This window comes from Leopardus geoffroyi, chromosome B1, assembly GCF_018350155.1.
Source record: "Leopardus geoffroyi isolate Oge1 chromosome B1, O.geoffroyi_Oge1_pat1.0, whole genome shotgun sequence".
Lineage (NCBI taxonomy): Eukaryota > Metazoa > Chordata > Mammalia > Carnivora > Felidae > Leopardus > Leopardus geoffroyi.
The window spans coordinates 31,477,465-31,490,326 of record NC_059327.1 but is presented as its reverse complement, the minus strand read 5'-3'; the positions used below and the strand labels follow the sequence as shown (position 1 = coordinate 31,490,326).

The 12,862-nt window shown below is 38.4% G+C and overlaps 1 protein-coding gene across 2 annotated transcripts in view; it reads left to right on the top strand.

Moving 5' to 3' along the window:
- PPP2R2A (protein phosphatase 2 regulatory subunit Balpha) overlaps positions 1-12,862 on the top strand; it is an 85,983-nt gene that overhangs the window by 27,443 nt on the left and 45,678 nt on the right. The window contains exon 2 of one of the 2 annotated variants that reach the window (XM_045456763.1): positions 9,353-9,491. The exons of the other annotated variant lie outside the window; for it this stretch is intronic. Within the exon in view, the coding sequence (XP_045312719.1) occupies positions 9,476-9,491 (16 nt within the window). The 5' untranslated portion in view covers positions 9,353-9,475. The remainder of the gene's footprint in view (positions 1-9,352; positions 9,492-12,862) is intronic. 2 annotated transcript variants of the gene reach the window in all.

The following is a 12,862-nucleotide window of genomic DNA, read 5'->3' as shown; positions in this document are numbered from 1 at the left end:
ACTGGAATGTCATTTTTTTCTAGACAGCTAGGAAATTAAAAGGATTTTGCAGTTTTTAATTTTTGAGTTTGTACAGGATGAACTATAATACCTTGTTTTTTCAAAAGGGACTTACAAAATATATCAGTCAATTGTAGTTTGTAAACTTACTGTATTGTAATTCAGACAGCTAAAAAAAGTTTTAAAAAATTATCTTACATACGAATTAGAAATTTGAACATATACAGTATCGTGGATATTTGATATTAAGGAAGTACTGTTTGCCTTTTTTCCCCCAGGTATGATAGTGTTTGGTTATATTAAAAATGGTGCCTTTATCTTTTAGAGATACCTTTGAAATATGGATGAAATAATTAGGTATCTGGAATATGCACAAAATAATATGGGATGGCTTTATGGATAAAACAAGAGTGACACTGAGTTTTCTACCTACTGTTGCAGATGACTAAAATAGTTTGTGGTGGAATTAGGAAAATATTAATTTCTACAGATCTGCCAATTTAGATTGAATACTGGAGAGTTCTTTTTTACCTCCCCCAGCCTATATTTGTATCTTTTTCCTCTTACAGTGAGAACCTCAATTCCCAGATCTGTAGCTATCTTTTGTCAGAATATGAAGATGATAAGAATTTGGATCTTTGATGAGATAAACCAGTGGATTAACCCTGCATTTAATTGCTCTATACTGGGATTTCTTGTGAGGGATAACCACTAATTTTTTTATTGTGATAAAATATACATTAGACTTACTGTTTTTTAATCATTTTCAGTGTACAGTTTATTGGCATTAAGTATGTGCACATTGTGCAACCATCACCTTCGTCCATCTCCAGAACTTTTTTTAAGATTCTATTGTCAAGTAATCCCTACACCCAATGTGGGGCTCGAATTTAGAACTGCAAGATCAAGAGTTGCATGCTTCTCCAACTGAGCCAGCCAGGTGCCTGAGAACTTTTTTTTATCTTACCAAACTGAAACTCATTCCCATTAAACAGTAACTTCCATTCTCCTGTTTCCCAATTCCTGGTAACTCCCATTCTACTTCGGTCTCTGTGAATTTGATTGCTCTAGGTACCTGATAAAAGTGCAATTATACAGTGTTTGCCTTCAATATACCAGTGTTTGACTGGTTTATTTCACATAGCATAATGTCCTTGCCTTAATCTGTTCCGTCTGCCATAACAAACTACCATAGACTGGGTCGCTTAAACAATTTATTTCTCACAGTTGTGGAAAGTCCAAAATCAGGGCGCCAGCTGATTCTGTATCTGATCAGGGCTGGCTTTCTTGGTTCACAGATGGCTGTCCTCTCACTGTGTCCTCATATGGCAGAAGGGGTGAGAGAGCTTTTTGGGATGTCTTATGTAATGACACTAATCCCATTCATGAGGGCTCTACCCTTATGACCTAATCACCTCACAAAGGCCCCACATCCTCATATCACTGAGGGTTAGGATTTCAACATGAATTCTGGGCTTATTTCATCAAAGATCCAGATTGTTTTCACCTTCATATTCTGACAAAAGATAGCTACAGATTAGGGAACTAGGGTTCTCACTGCAGGAGAAAAAAGATACAAATATAGAATGGAGGAGGTAAAAAAACTCAGCATTCAGTCCATAACAGTGCTCAGAGCTTATCCATGTTAGAGACTGTGTCAGTTTCCTTCCTCCATTGTATTTAATACCACTTTGTTTATCCAATCATCTGTTGATACACATTTGGATTGTTCCCACTTTTTGGCTATCATGAATAATGCTGCTATTCAACATTGGTGTTCCAATATCTATTCAAGTCCCTTAGAGTATTTGGGTCTGTAGCCAGAAGTGCAATTGCTGAATCATAAGCTAATTCTGTGTTTAACTTTTTGAGAAGCACCATACTGTTCCACAGTGGCTGTTCTGCTTTACATTTTCACCAGCAGTGTACATGGGTTTTAATTTCTCCACGTTCTCCCCAACACTATTTTTGGTTTTTGTTTTTGATAATAGCCATTCTAACAGATATGAAGTGGTGTCTCGATGTGGTTTTGATTTATATTTTCCTGATGACTGGTTATGTTGCACATCTTTTTATGTGTTTTTGTCTGCTTGTATATCTCCTTTAAGAGAAATGTTTTTCCAATTCCCTTGCCTATTTTTAATTTTTTTTTTTTTAAATTGATGAGTTTCAGGAGTTCTATATATATTCTGGATATAATTCCTTGTCAGGTATGTGATTTGCACATATTTTCTCTCATTCCATGGGTTGCCTTTTCACTTTTGTGTCCTTTGATGCACGAAAAGTTTTTATATTGATGGTGTTCAATTTATCCTTTTTTCAGCATCATAGTCAAGAAATCATTGCCAAATCCAATGTCCTGAGGCCTTTTTCCCTCATTTTATGTCTAATGTTTAGGTCTTTGATCCATTTTAAGTTAATTTTTGTAAATGGTGTAAGATAAGAGGTCAACCTTCATTCTTTTGCATGTGGTATCTAGTTTTCCTAGCACCAGGTGTCGAAAAGACGTTGTCAATAAGCATTTGACCATATGTGAGGGCCCATGTGACCATAGGCAGAATAGAATAGTGATTATCTCGGGGTGCTGTTTCATTGGTCTCTGTGTCTGCGTTTATGTCAGTATCACACTATTTTGATTATGGTAGCTCTGTAGTGTTTTTTGAAATAAGGAAGAGTGAAACCTCCAATTCCTCCCTCCCCCTGCCCAAGATTGTTTTGGCTATTCAGGTCCCTTCAGATTCCAAATGTTAGGATTGATTTTCCTATTTCTGCAATAAATGGACCTAGACATTGATAGGGATTGCATTAAATCTGTGGATCACTTTGGGTAGTATTGATATCTTGACAGTAGTAAATCTTCTAGTTCGTGAACAAGGGATGTCTTTCCATTTATTTTTAAATTTTCTTTTAGCAATGTTTTATAATTTTCAGTATACGTCTTTCACCTTATTGACTAAATTTATTCATAAATGTTTTATTCTTTTTGATGCTATCATAAAGTGAATTGTTTACATGATTTCCTTTTGGGGTTGTTCATTGTTAGTGTTTAGAAGCACAGTTGAGTTGTGTGTGTTGATTTTGTGTTCTGCAACTTTGCTGAGATTATAAGTAATTGTATTCCTTAAGTAGAGTGCTAAGATGTTTGAAAATCCCTTTTCTTTGACTAAGAACGTATCACCTAGAAATCTGATGAGAGCTCAGATACAGGGTTTATCCCTCAGACACTCTGCCCTACCTGTCTGTACAGGTTGGCTGCTTGTGTAGGTTAGGTCTCGTGCAGTAGTATGTTTTTGTGCTTAATGTCATTGTGTTAAGTCCCTTCTTAATTCTGTTTCTTGCATATTCATCAGCAGAGGACAAGAAACCTGAAGTCTGATTATCCTGGAGAGAGTACACCCTATACCAGTGTATCATCGGATGAGAAAATTTGTCGCCATCTGATTTAGTTTTTGTTGGTTCTCCTAACCTGTTTATTAGGATTCTAAGAAAATAGGGCAAATAAACTATTTCCGGGGGAGTGTGGATGGGGTAAAGGAGTAATGTGGTAGGGAAACTTTTTACATTGTTAAATAAAAAATGGATATTTTGGTTTGTGAGTTACAATGCTGTTGGTGTTCTGACTTAAGGTTTGTGTTTGATTAATGTTAGGTTCTTTTCGCAGTGCAAGGTATCTACTGCTGGCATGTAGTTGTAGGGGCTTCTTTACAACCACGTGTGGTGTGGTAGTTTGTGCTGCTGAGCAACTGTGTGTCTGATTCCTTTTAAGATTATATGGGTATATTGTTAAAGTGTTCCTGTGCTAGGCTTGGTGACATTGCATTTTTTGGAAATCATCAAAATTTAGTTAAATTACCATAGTAGGATGTTTCCTGGGGATTGATGATGTAGATTAAAACATCTTTGTTTTATCCAACAATAGAACTGAATTACATGGGTAGGAAAACCAACAGGCATTTCCTGTCCTATTTATCAAAACAGAGTCTTTTAAAGAATGTGTAAAGTGCTTTACTTAAACAAATCCGCTGTGTTGACTTCCGGTGGAAGATGATGATCTAAGTCCATGTGTTAAAACAGACAAACACACACCGAAATGACCAACAAGATAATGGGAGAGTTCAGTCTCCTTGGAAACCCTGGAAGCATGCCATAACTAAACTAAAAAGAATTTTGGCAGGAAAAGGTACAAATGAGAAAGAAATATAGTGAGGGAAGTTCTTTCTGGTTAGCTTGGTGTTCATTTTTGTGGTTGAGAAGCCATCCTGGGGTATGAGGAAAGACCTGTTTTGAGCTAGAATTTAAGGGTGGTCCATAGGGTAGTTGATTGGTATGAGATTTTGTACTTTGAAGCAAGGATTGAAAACTAAGTGACTCAGTGCTTCTCACCAAGGAGAATATCCGTAAAGAGGGGCTAGCTACACATGGTTGCAGGAGAGAGACTAACCGTGAAGCACAGAGTTGAAACTTCCTGCTCTGAAGCTACCTTATTGGCCTGCAGGGCTGTGACTTGACCACTTATTGCTGAATCTATATGTGACCAAGGAAGTGTGGCGGGCGGCCTCTAAGATTGCCCCCAGTGATCCTTGCCTCCTGGTATCCATGTCTTTTATCTAATCCCCTGACCTTGAGTGTGGCTGGACCTGGTGGTTTCTCCAAGTATGACAAAAGTGAATGGATTAACTTGATGGCAAAACTTTTGAGGTTAGGTTACAAAAAGGCTTTGGCTTTCGTGTGGGGCTGTCCTCTTTCATTTGCTCTGAGGGAAACAATCTGCCATTTTGTAAGCTTCTCTGTGGAGCTTATGAGGCAAGGAGCTGGTGTTTCTGGCCAACAGTCAGTGAAGACCTGATGATTGCCAGAGTCACGTGTTTGAACTTGAACTGCAAGCAGATCCTTCCACCGTCAAGTTTGAAGATGATAGAGGCCCTGGCTGACACATTGACTGCAGACTTGTGAAAGATCCTGAGCTGGATGCCTCCAGCTAAGCCACACTCAGATTCCTGATCCACAGAAACAGAGGGAGTAGAGTACATGTTTGTTGTTTTAAGCTGCTAAATTTGGGGTAATTTGTTAGGCAGCAGTTGAGAAACTAATACAGGAAGTAACCATGTGAACACACACACACCCCCACCCTAGAGGATTGAACTTGGTTCTAAATGTTTTCTGATTAACCTAAGACAATTCCCAAATGTTACATAAACATAGACCTTTCTCTATAAAGATGAACACATGAAAAGGTGGACACATACAGGCTCAGTCTAAAAGAAGGTGACCAGTGTGAGCAGGTGATTTCCTGTGATAGGGACTTATTTCAAAAAACAAGAGAAAATGTTGCAATTTAAAAAACAACTAATTACTGTTCTCAAGGAGACTCCTGAACACTTGAACAAAAAAAAAAATCAGAGAGCAGGAAAGAGTTCTTAAGTGAAATTTGTGCTTCTTAACTGCTAACTTTTTGGAGTGGTAGCAGAGGGCTTTAGAAATAGTACCACAGTTCAGAGGAGAAAATGAGATGAAAATTATATAGGCATAAGTATAAGAAACACAAAGAGTAGATCCAACGTATAATAAAGGTTCAGAGTGAGAGATCAGAGCAAACGTATAAAAGATAAAGTCAGAGAAACAGTAAAAATTTTCCTAGAGAGAACAGGTCAAAAGGGCTCAGGGAATATATAGCTAACATTTATTGAACACTTATTATGTACCAAATATTTTTCACATTGAAACTCATTTGAAATTCTCTACAACCCCCATGAGATAGGGTCTTTTAATATTCTTCTACAAATAATTAAAGTGCATACCAAGCAAAATAAATGAGATCCATACCTAGGAATAGCCTAATGGATTTCAAAGATTTCAAAACTTTAAGGTATAGAAATAAATAGTACAAGTATCCTGACAAGAAACAAGTTACCTGCAAAGGAAGGTGTATCAGATGAGCATTTCATTTGTCTTCTGTATTCTAGCACTATGTGTGGCTGTTAAATCCGTTAGGTAAAATACACTAAATTCATTTCCTCAGTTTAAGTGCTCAGTAGCTATGCGTGGCAAGTGGCTACCGTGTTGGACAGTGTAAAATAGAACATTTCTGTTAACAGTAGAAAGTTTTGTTGGACAGCACCGTGCTAAAAGATAGTGGAGTGGCATTTAGAAAACCCTGAGGAGAAAGCTGTTACAACCTAAGAATCTTAAATTGCTAAAACTTCACATAGGCAGGATAACAGAATGGCAATTTTCAGGCTTGTTAATGATTGAAAGTGTGTCACTCGAGTACTTTTCTTGAAAAAATTCTACTGTTAGTATATCCGGGCAGCTGGGAAGTCAGCAACTCAGAAGCATGATGAATCAGCTTCAGAGTCCTGTTTGTTTAACCCTCTGTTTCTCAGAATAACCCAAGATACATAAAAGGGAAAATCTCCGTTCATGGCAGATCTGAAGAGAATGTCCTTCATAAGCTAAATTTCAGAGTGTCAGAGCAATGATTACAGCCTCCTACAGCTCAACTCCAGAGCTAGCCACAGAAAACAGCTTTTATTTTAAGGACAGTTAATCCACTGAAACCGCTTTTGTTGAAATCGCACAGAGAATCTTCATGCTACCAAATCCAAGCTTACTTCTCAGCCCTCACTTTACTTGATCTGGACACTTTTTGGACACAGTTCATCCCTGCCTCCTTTTAGAAACACTTTGCCTGGCTTCCGCAAAAGCTCTTCCTACCTTACTGGTAGTTCCCTGTGCAGTGTCCTTTACTAGCTAGCTTAGTGCTAGGTGCGGGAGAGCTCAAGGCCCAGCCCTCAGGCCACACCTCTTGTTTTCTGTAATCATTCACCAGGAAATCATATCTAGTCTTTAAATGCCTTCTGTTAGCTGATGATGCCTTAATTTATGTCTCTCCTTGCTTCCTAGGTGGTTGAAATCCATACTAAAGTTATAAAAATGAAATTCTTGGCTCCTTTCTTAACCAGAACCTGCTGTTTTCTGGTGTGTCTCTTGCCAGTAAATGACACTGCTTTTCCTCCATTGGGCTGGGTTCTAAGACCTTGGGATCATCCTTTGATAACCTCCATCCATCCGTTAATTCTGGCAGTGCTCTCTTCAGAATGTGTTCTGAATCTGTCCATCTTTGTGTCCACCACCTTAGCTCAGACCATCATCATGTTTGCTTATGCTACTGCAGTAATTTAGGAACCATTCTCCTTCCCCACCCCCACCCCCCATTTTGTGCTGTAGTCGCACAACAGATAATCACTTTAAAACAAGATAGAAATTCGGCAAGGACTTCTTCTCATTCTTAAAGCCACAGTCCTTCTACCATGGCCTACGAGGCTGTATGTATGTCTGGCCTCAGCCAAATGCTCCATCTCCTCTACCGCCTTATTATGTAATTAGTCTTGTCAAATATAGCAACGTTTCTACTTAGGCTGCCTGCTTGAAATACTTTCCTTTACAAGTTTGGATGACTAATTCCCTGTTTGGTCTCTGCCTAAGTTACCTCCTCCGAGAGGCTTTCTCTGACCATTCTACCTGAAATAATGCCCCACCCTCATTACTTTTCTTCTCTTGTTGGTCTTTGTATTTTTCTAGTTTTATTTCTGTTCTACTTATACTGCCCTGATACATTTTATATTTATTTGTTTATAATACGTCTCTGTCACTAGCATGTATGTTCCATGAAGGCAGGGATATTTATTTACTCTTGTACCCCCAGCAGCTAGAAATGCTAGCTTGACCTAGAGTGCCTAGCATGTGGTAGATGCTCACTCAAATATTGTGGAAGGAATGACCGTCCTAAAAATGAGCAAAACAACAAGTGCACAAGATTTATAAAAAACACCAGTTTCCAGAATTAGAGGAATAAATCTTTAGTTCAAGTAAATGGAGAAAAACCTTTAATGTAGAACTTTATTTTTCAATGAGATTCATGAAAGAAATTGCGTCTTTGAGAATGGAATCATGTGAAAATCTCAAATCATTGGAAAAGCATGATTACAATTATTTTAAAAAGTTTAGTAGAGACCATGAATTGCAGTGCAAATATAATTTGCACTGGTCAGGAGTATCACTTTGAACAAACTAACCTGCCTCAGCTGAGAGAAAAAGGATGAAAAAGGGAAAAGATGGGGAAAAAGAATTTTCTGGACTAAATGTCTTTTTTTTGTAATAGTATGTGATGTATTCCTTTTGGTTGAGAATTTTGGTGAAATCATTCGTGACCAATGGAAGTTAACTTCTTTCTTTAAACCTGCCATTTACACGCTATTAAAGAATACTTGATATAAGGCAAACATCAGTCTATTAATGTTACTAAGTACATTCAACCACCATGAGAACCTGGACATTATTCTTCTTGCTTTCATCTTTAGCTCTCCACACCTTATCAATGATCAAGCCTTGAGAAGCCTTGCGTCGTATACTTCATAAATGTATTTTAAAATCTGTACACTTCTGTCCCCTCTTTGTATCTCCATGGTTTAGTTAATGGAACAGGTGATATTAATAAAACCAACTTTATAGGTTTGCTGTGAGGGTTAAATACCTAACATACAATAAGTGCATTTTAGATGTTTGCTACTTATGATAATATTGTTACTGTACTGTCCTGGCTCAGATCACTGTCATTGCTTACCCCGATTTCTGGAGTGACTCCAGATTGGTCTCCAGACTTCCCTCTGCTTACCCTTCTCCCAGTTCCCAGTTCTATTCACTTCAGTCCGAGTAATCTAAAGGCACGTCTAATTGGATTACTCGTATTTAAAATGGCACAGTGAGCTCCCTTTAATCATTGGGGTAAAGTCTGTAAAATTTTCTGTAACATACCTTAATGATCTCTAACTTCTTTCTGTAAATAGGCTTCCCCTTTGTACCGGGTTTGTAGGTGAGCAGGAGGAATCCTGTCAAAACAAAGTGGAGTTGGGTGTGACTCTGCCAAGACAGATGGACAGTGAAGGGCTTTCTGGTTTTTCTAGCATGGCCCTAATAATCCTAGTTTGTAAATATTTTAGGCAGATACTAATAACCAGGTGCCCATTCTAGTTAAAAAATATCTTAAGGCATGCATACATAGATGCACAAGCTTTGTGCAGTACTGCTCTGTATAATCTCCATGGAAACTATTTGGATTATATTTTGATAAGGCAACTTTAATGAGGTGATTTGCTTTGTGGTTTGAATTATGAGCCACTTAAAAGTTAGTGAACATCTAATAAAGATGGTCACTTTAGGTTTAGAATGGTCAGTTTCAAGTTCTTCATTCTAACATTATATATAACATAAATACACCAAGGCTTGTTTGTTACGATCACACCTATAGAGTAAATGTATTAGCAACTGTTTATCTTTCTGTTCTTTGTTGCAGGAGGGTATGGTTCCATTCCATTTTATCCAAACATGATATCAGATTATCCAGGAACAAGTTAAAAAGAAGGGAGACTGGTTCCAGAACACATCTCTGGAAATTACCCTATGGACCCTGACTCTCATGGCAACATTACAATGTAGGTTCTGTATGAGCATCAATAGCCAGTGGTCTTTTTTGAGCTTATCACATAACATGTTCCTGTTCACTGAGTCAGAGGTTGAAAAAAGGTTTTTAAAAAGGCTGTTAGCACTTACTTTATTGTTGAAAATCATAATGTAATCAAAGTGATATTTTAGTCCAGAGACCTAGGAGTACAGAATCTTAACCTGCAGCCTGAGGCTTCTTGAGTGTACAGACGGTCGCTGACTTAATGATGGTTTGACCTACGATTTTTCAGCTTTATGATGGTACAAAGGCAATATGCATTCCGTAGAAACTGTACATTGAATTTTGATCTTTTCCTGGGCTAGCAATAGATGGTAGGGTATTTGCTCCCAGTTGGCCATGTGATCACAAGGGTAAACAGCGAATATGCTTAACAGTGATTCCGTATCTATCATATAATCATTTTGTTTTTCACTTTCAGTATAGTTATTCAATAACTTAATGAGCTATTTAACACATTATCAAAACAGACTTTGAATTAGATAATTTTGCCCAATTATAGGCTAATGTAAATGGTCTGAGCACATTTAAGGTAAGCTAGGCTGAGCTACGATATTTGGTAAGTTAGGTGCATTTACATGCACTTCAACTTAATGATGGGTTTATTGGGCTGTAACCCCCGTCTTAGGTCGAGAGTATCTGTATATCCAAAGAAGCAGCAAAGCAGGGCAGTTATGACACTTTACTACTTTGGGCTTCAGCCTCAGTCTCCAGGGAGCTTTGCTGGACCATTTGGAGAACTTTACCTAAGCTAGATTGGCCTCAATAGCCTAGAAACAGGTAAGGTTACAATGCTTGCTTCTGCTTTGTGCAGCAAAGCCCGAAGCCCAGCCAACATCTCCTGCCCATCACGTGCCTGATTCAAGGTTCATTTCTTTACATGTATTGCTTGTTTAGCCCTCAAAGCTACTCTGTGAGATAGGTATTTAAAGATGAGGAAACTGAATCTTTAAGAGCCTTAGTTACTTCCTCAGGGTCTTAACAGGCAGATGAAGTGAAGAAATGTCCAGTCTGACTTCTCATCATTTCCTGCACAGGTTTCTTATAGATATGGCCCCAAGAATGTATTAGAGGTATGCTAAGACAGTGATCCCTCAGTTCCTGTGGGGTACATGCTGAGCTGGATGGAGGGTGCTTAGCTGACTAGAGTTCCTGAGCAGACATGAACAGCCTAACCTTATCTTTACACTAGCATGCCTTACAAACAGTATATTCTGTGTGTGCCCTGACATGAGAAAGATCGACACACTGGCCTGCTCCAGTGAAAGTAACAAGTCAGCAAGGGGGAACATTAGGCGCCAGTTCTTATAGCCATCCTCCTTTCAGCCTCTCAGGTTACGGTAATAACCCCTAGTCAGTGCCAAGTAGGCAAGAAAACTTCAGGATGGTCTGGAAGGGAGAGAGGAAGAAATGGTTGGGGCCCACTTCCCCAAGAGCAGGTGAGTAGGTCAAGCCTTACTTACTTCATAGGAGCAAGAGATTCCTAAAAGGATGGCACATACTTAACTTGCTTTTTAGGCCGAAGTAAAATGTTCTTAAATCTTGAACATAGCACTTTAGTGGAAGGGGTGGACCTGACCTTTCAGAAAAGGTAACAAAAACTTTGAGCTCCCTCTAGAGGTCAACAGTGATAAAGGAGCATCATAATGGGAAATAACCTAAAGCTAGTCTACCCCTTCAGCAAGAAACTAGCATTTTATAGATGTATTATCCAGGAAAATACTTTCTTACATTGGGGAGTAGTTAGTTGCCTTTGAGAAGAAATTTGGGTTAATCATATTTTAATAGCTATGTGGGGTCATTCCTAAAATTCAGTGTTTGCTGTGTTATGGTATATTGAACTAATAAAGGAGAAAAGATCATGATAATAGATTGTGTCCAGACAAAATAGCATGCTTTTAATTTACTTTTTTTTTTTTTTTTTTTTTTTTTTTTGAGAGAGAGACGGTACGTGTGCAGGGATGGGGGTAGGCGCAGAGACAGAGGGAGAGAGAGAATCTTAAGCAGGCTCCATGTCCAGGGCAGAGCCCAGTGCAAGGCTGGATCTCACAACTGTGAGATCATGACCTGAGCCAAAATCAAGAGTTGGATGCTTAACCAACGGAGCCATGCAGGTACCCGCAAATTAGCATGTTTGGAGCGCTGAGTGTTGAAGCAGATCAGATCAAAATGAGAATTAATTTCTGTGCTATTGTGTGCCAGAACATTTTGACTTTAGCACAGATAAAGGTGATGAGTATACCCACTGTGTTCTCATCCCTACCTCTCCAACATCTGAAAAGAAAAGAACAGTGAATACCAGGAGATTAATATTCTGAGGTTCAAGTTGCCAGGCATATGTTAAAACTTCTAAGAAAGCTAACATACAATTAAGTTTTAGAACCTCAGTTGATCAAGTGAGAAATCTGTTTCAGCACAGATATCTTCCTCCGGGTCAGATACTTCATGGATAAGAATTAGTTATGGTGCTGACCTTTACTGTGTTTACTCCTTTTGTTCCCAGTATTGTTTATTCTTCTCTTCAGAACTCACCGAGAAAGTTCAGTTCTTAAACTTTAGTATGTAACTATAGAATGAAGAAGTTAGAAGTCATCTTTAATTTGTGGTAATATTCAGAATATATGAAAGTTACATTTTTTTAAAGTTGCTGAAGTGCTGAAAAAAAAAACCCAGAAGGATGGGAACATCCCACAAAGGGACCCAGGAGCCAACCTGAAAGCTCTCAATGGCCAAATCTGGAATAATTTGAACAATACAGTAAACTTCATAGTATGATTATAACCCAAAATATGAAATAAATAAATATGAGTTCATACTGATAACTGAATAAAGGAGTGGGAGAGAAAAGACAAATTTCCCCTAGAGAAGAATTCTGAATATGTAGATATTCCTCCTCAAAGCAGTAGTGCTTAATATCTCCATCCCTTAAATGTAGGCTGCGCTTAATGACTTCCTACCAGAGTACCTTACTGGGGGACGGGTACTTTATAGTGGAGAAACCTGGCATACAGCATCATGGCCAGATAATCTAGGTTATCATCAATAAGTCATATTGGTAAGATGTACCTTCGCATGTTGTAGTAAGAATGACATTTCGTCTCTGTGATCTTCCTGCCAATAAGCCATAATGGCAGTGTGGCCAGGAGAAAAACAATATCAAATTTAGGGACGTGCTGTAAAGCACCTGGCTATTACTCTTCAAAACTGTCAAGGTCACCACCGAAGAGAAAGTGTCACAGACCGGAGGAAGCTAGAGACAAGATGACTAAATACAATATGGAGTCCTAGATGGGATCCTGGAACTGGAAAAAAGGTACTAGGGAAAGATGACTGAAATCTGAA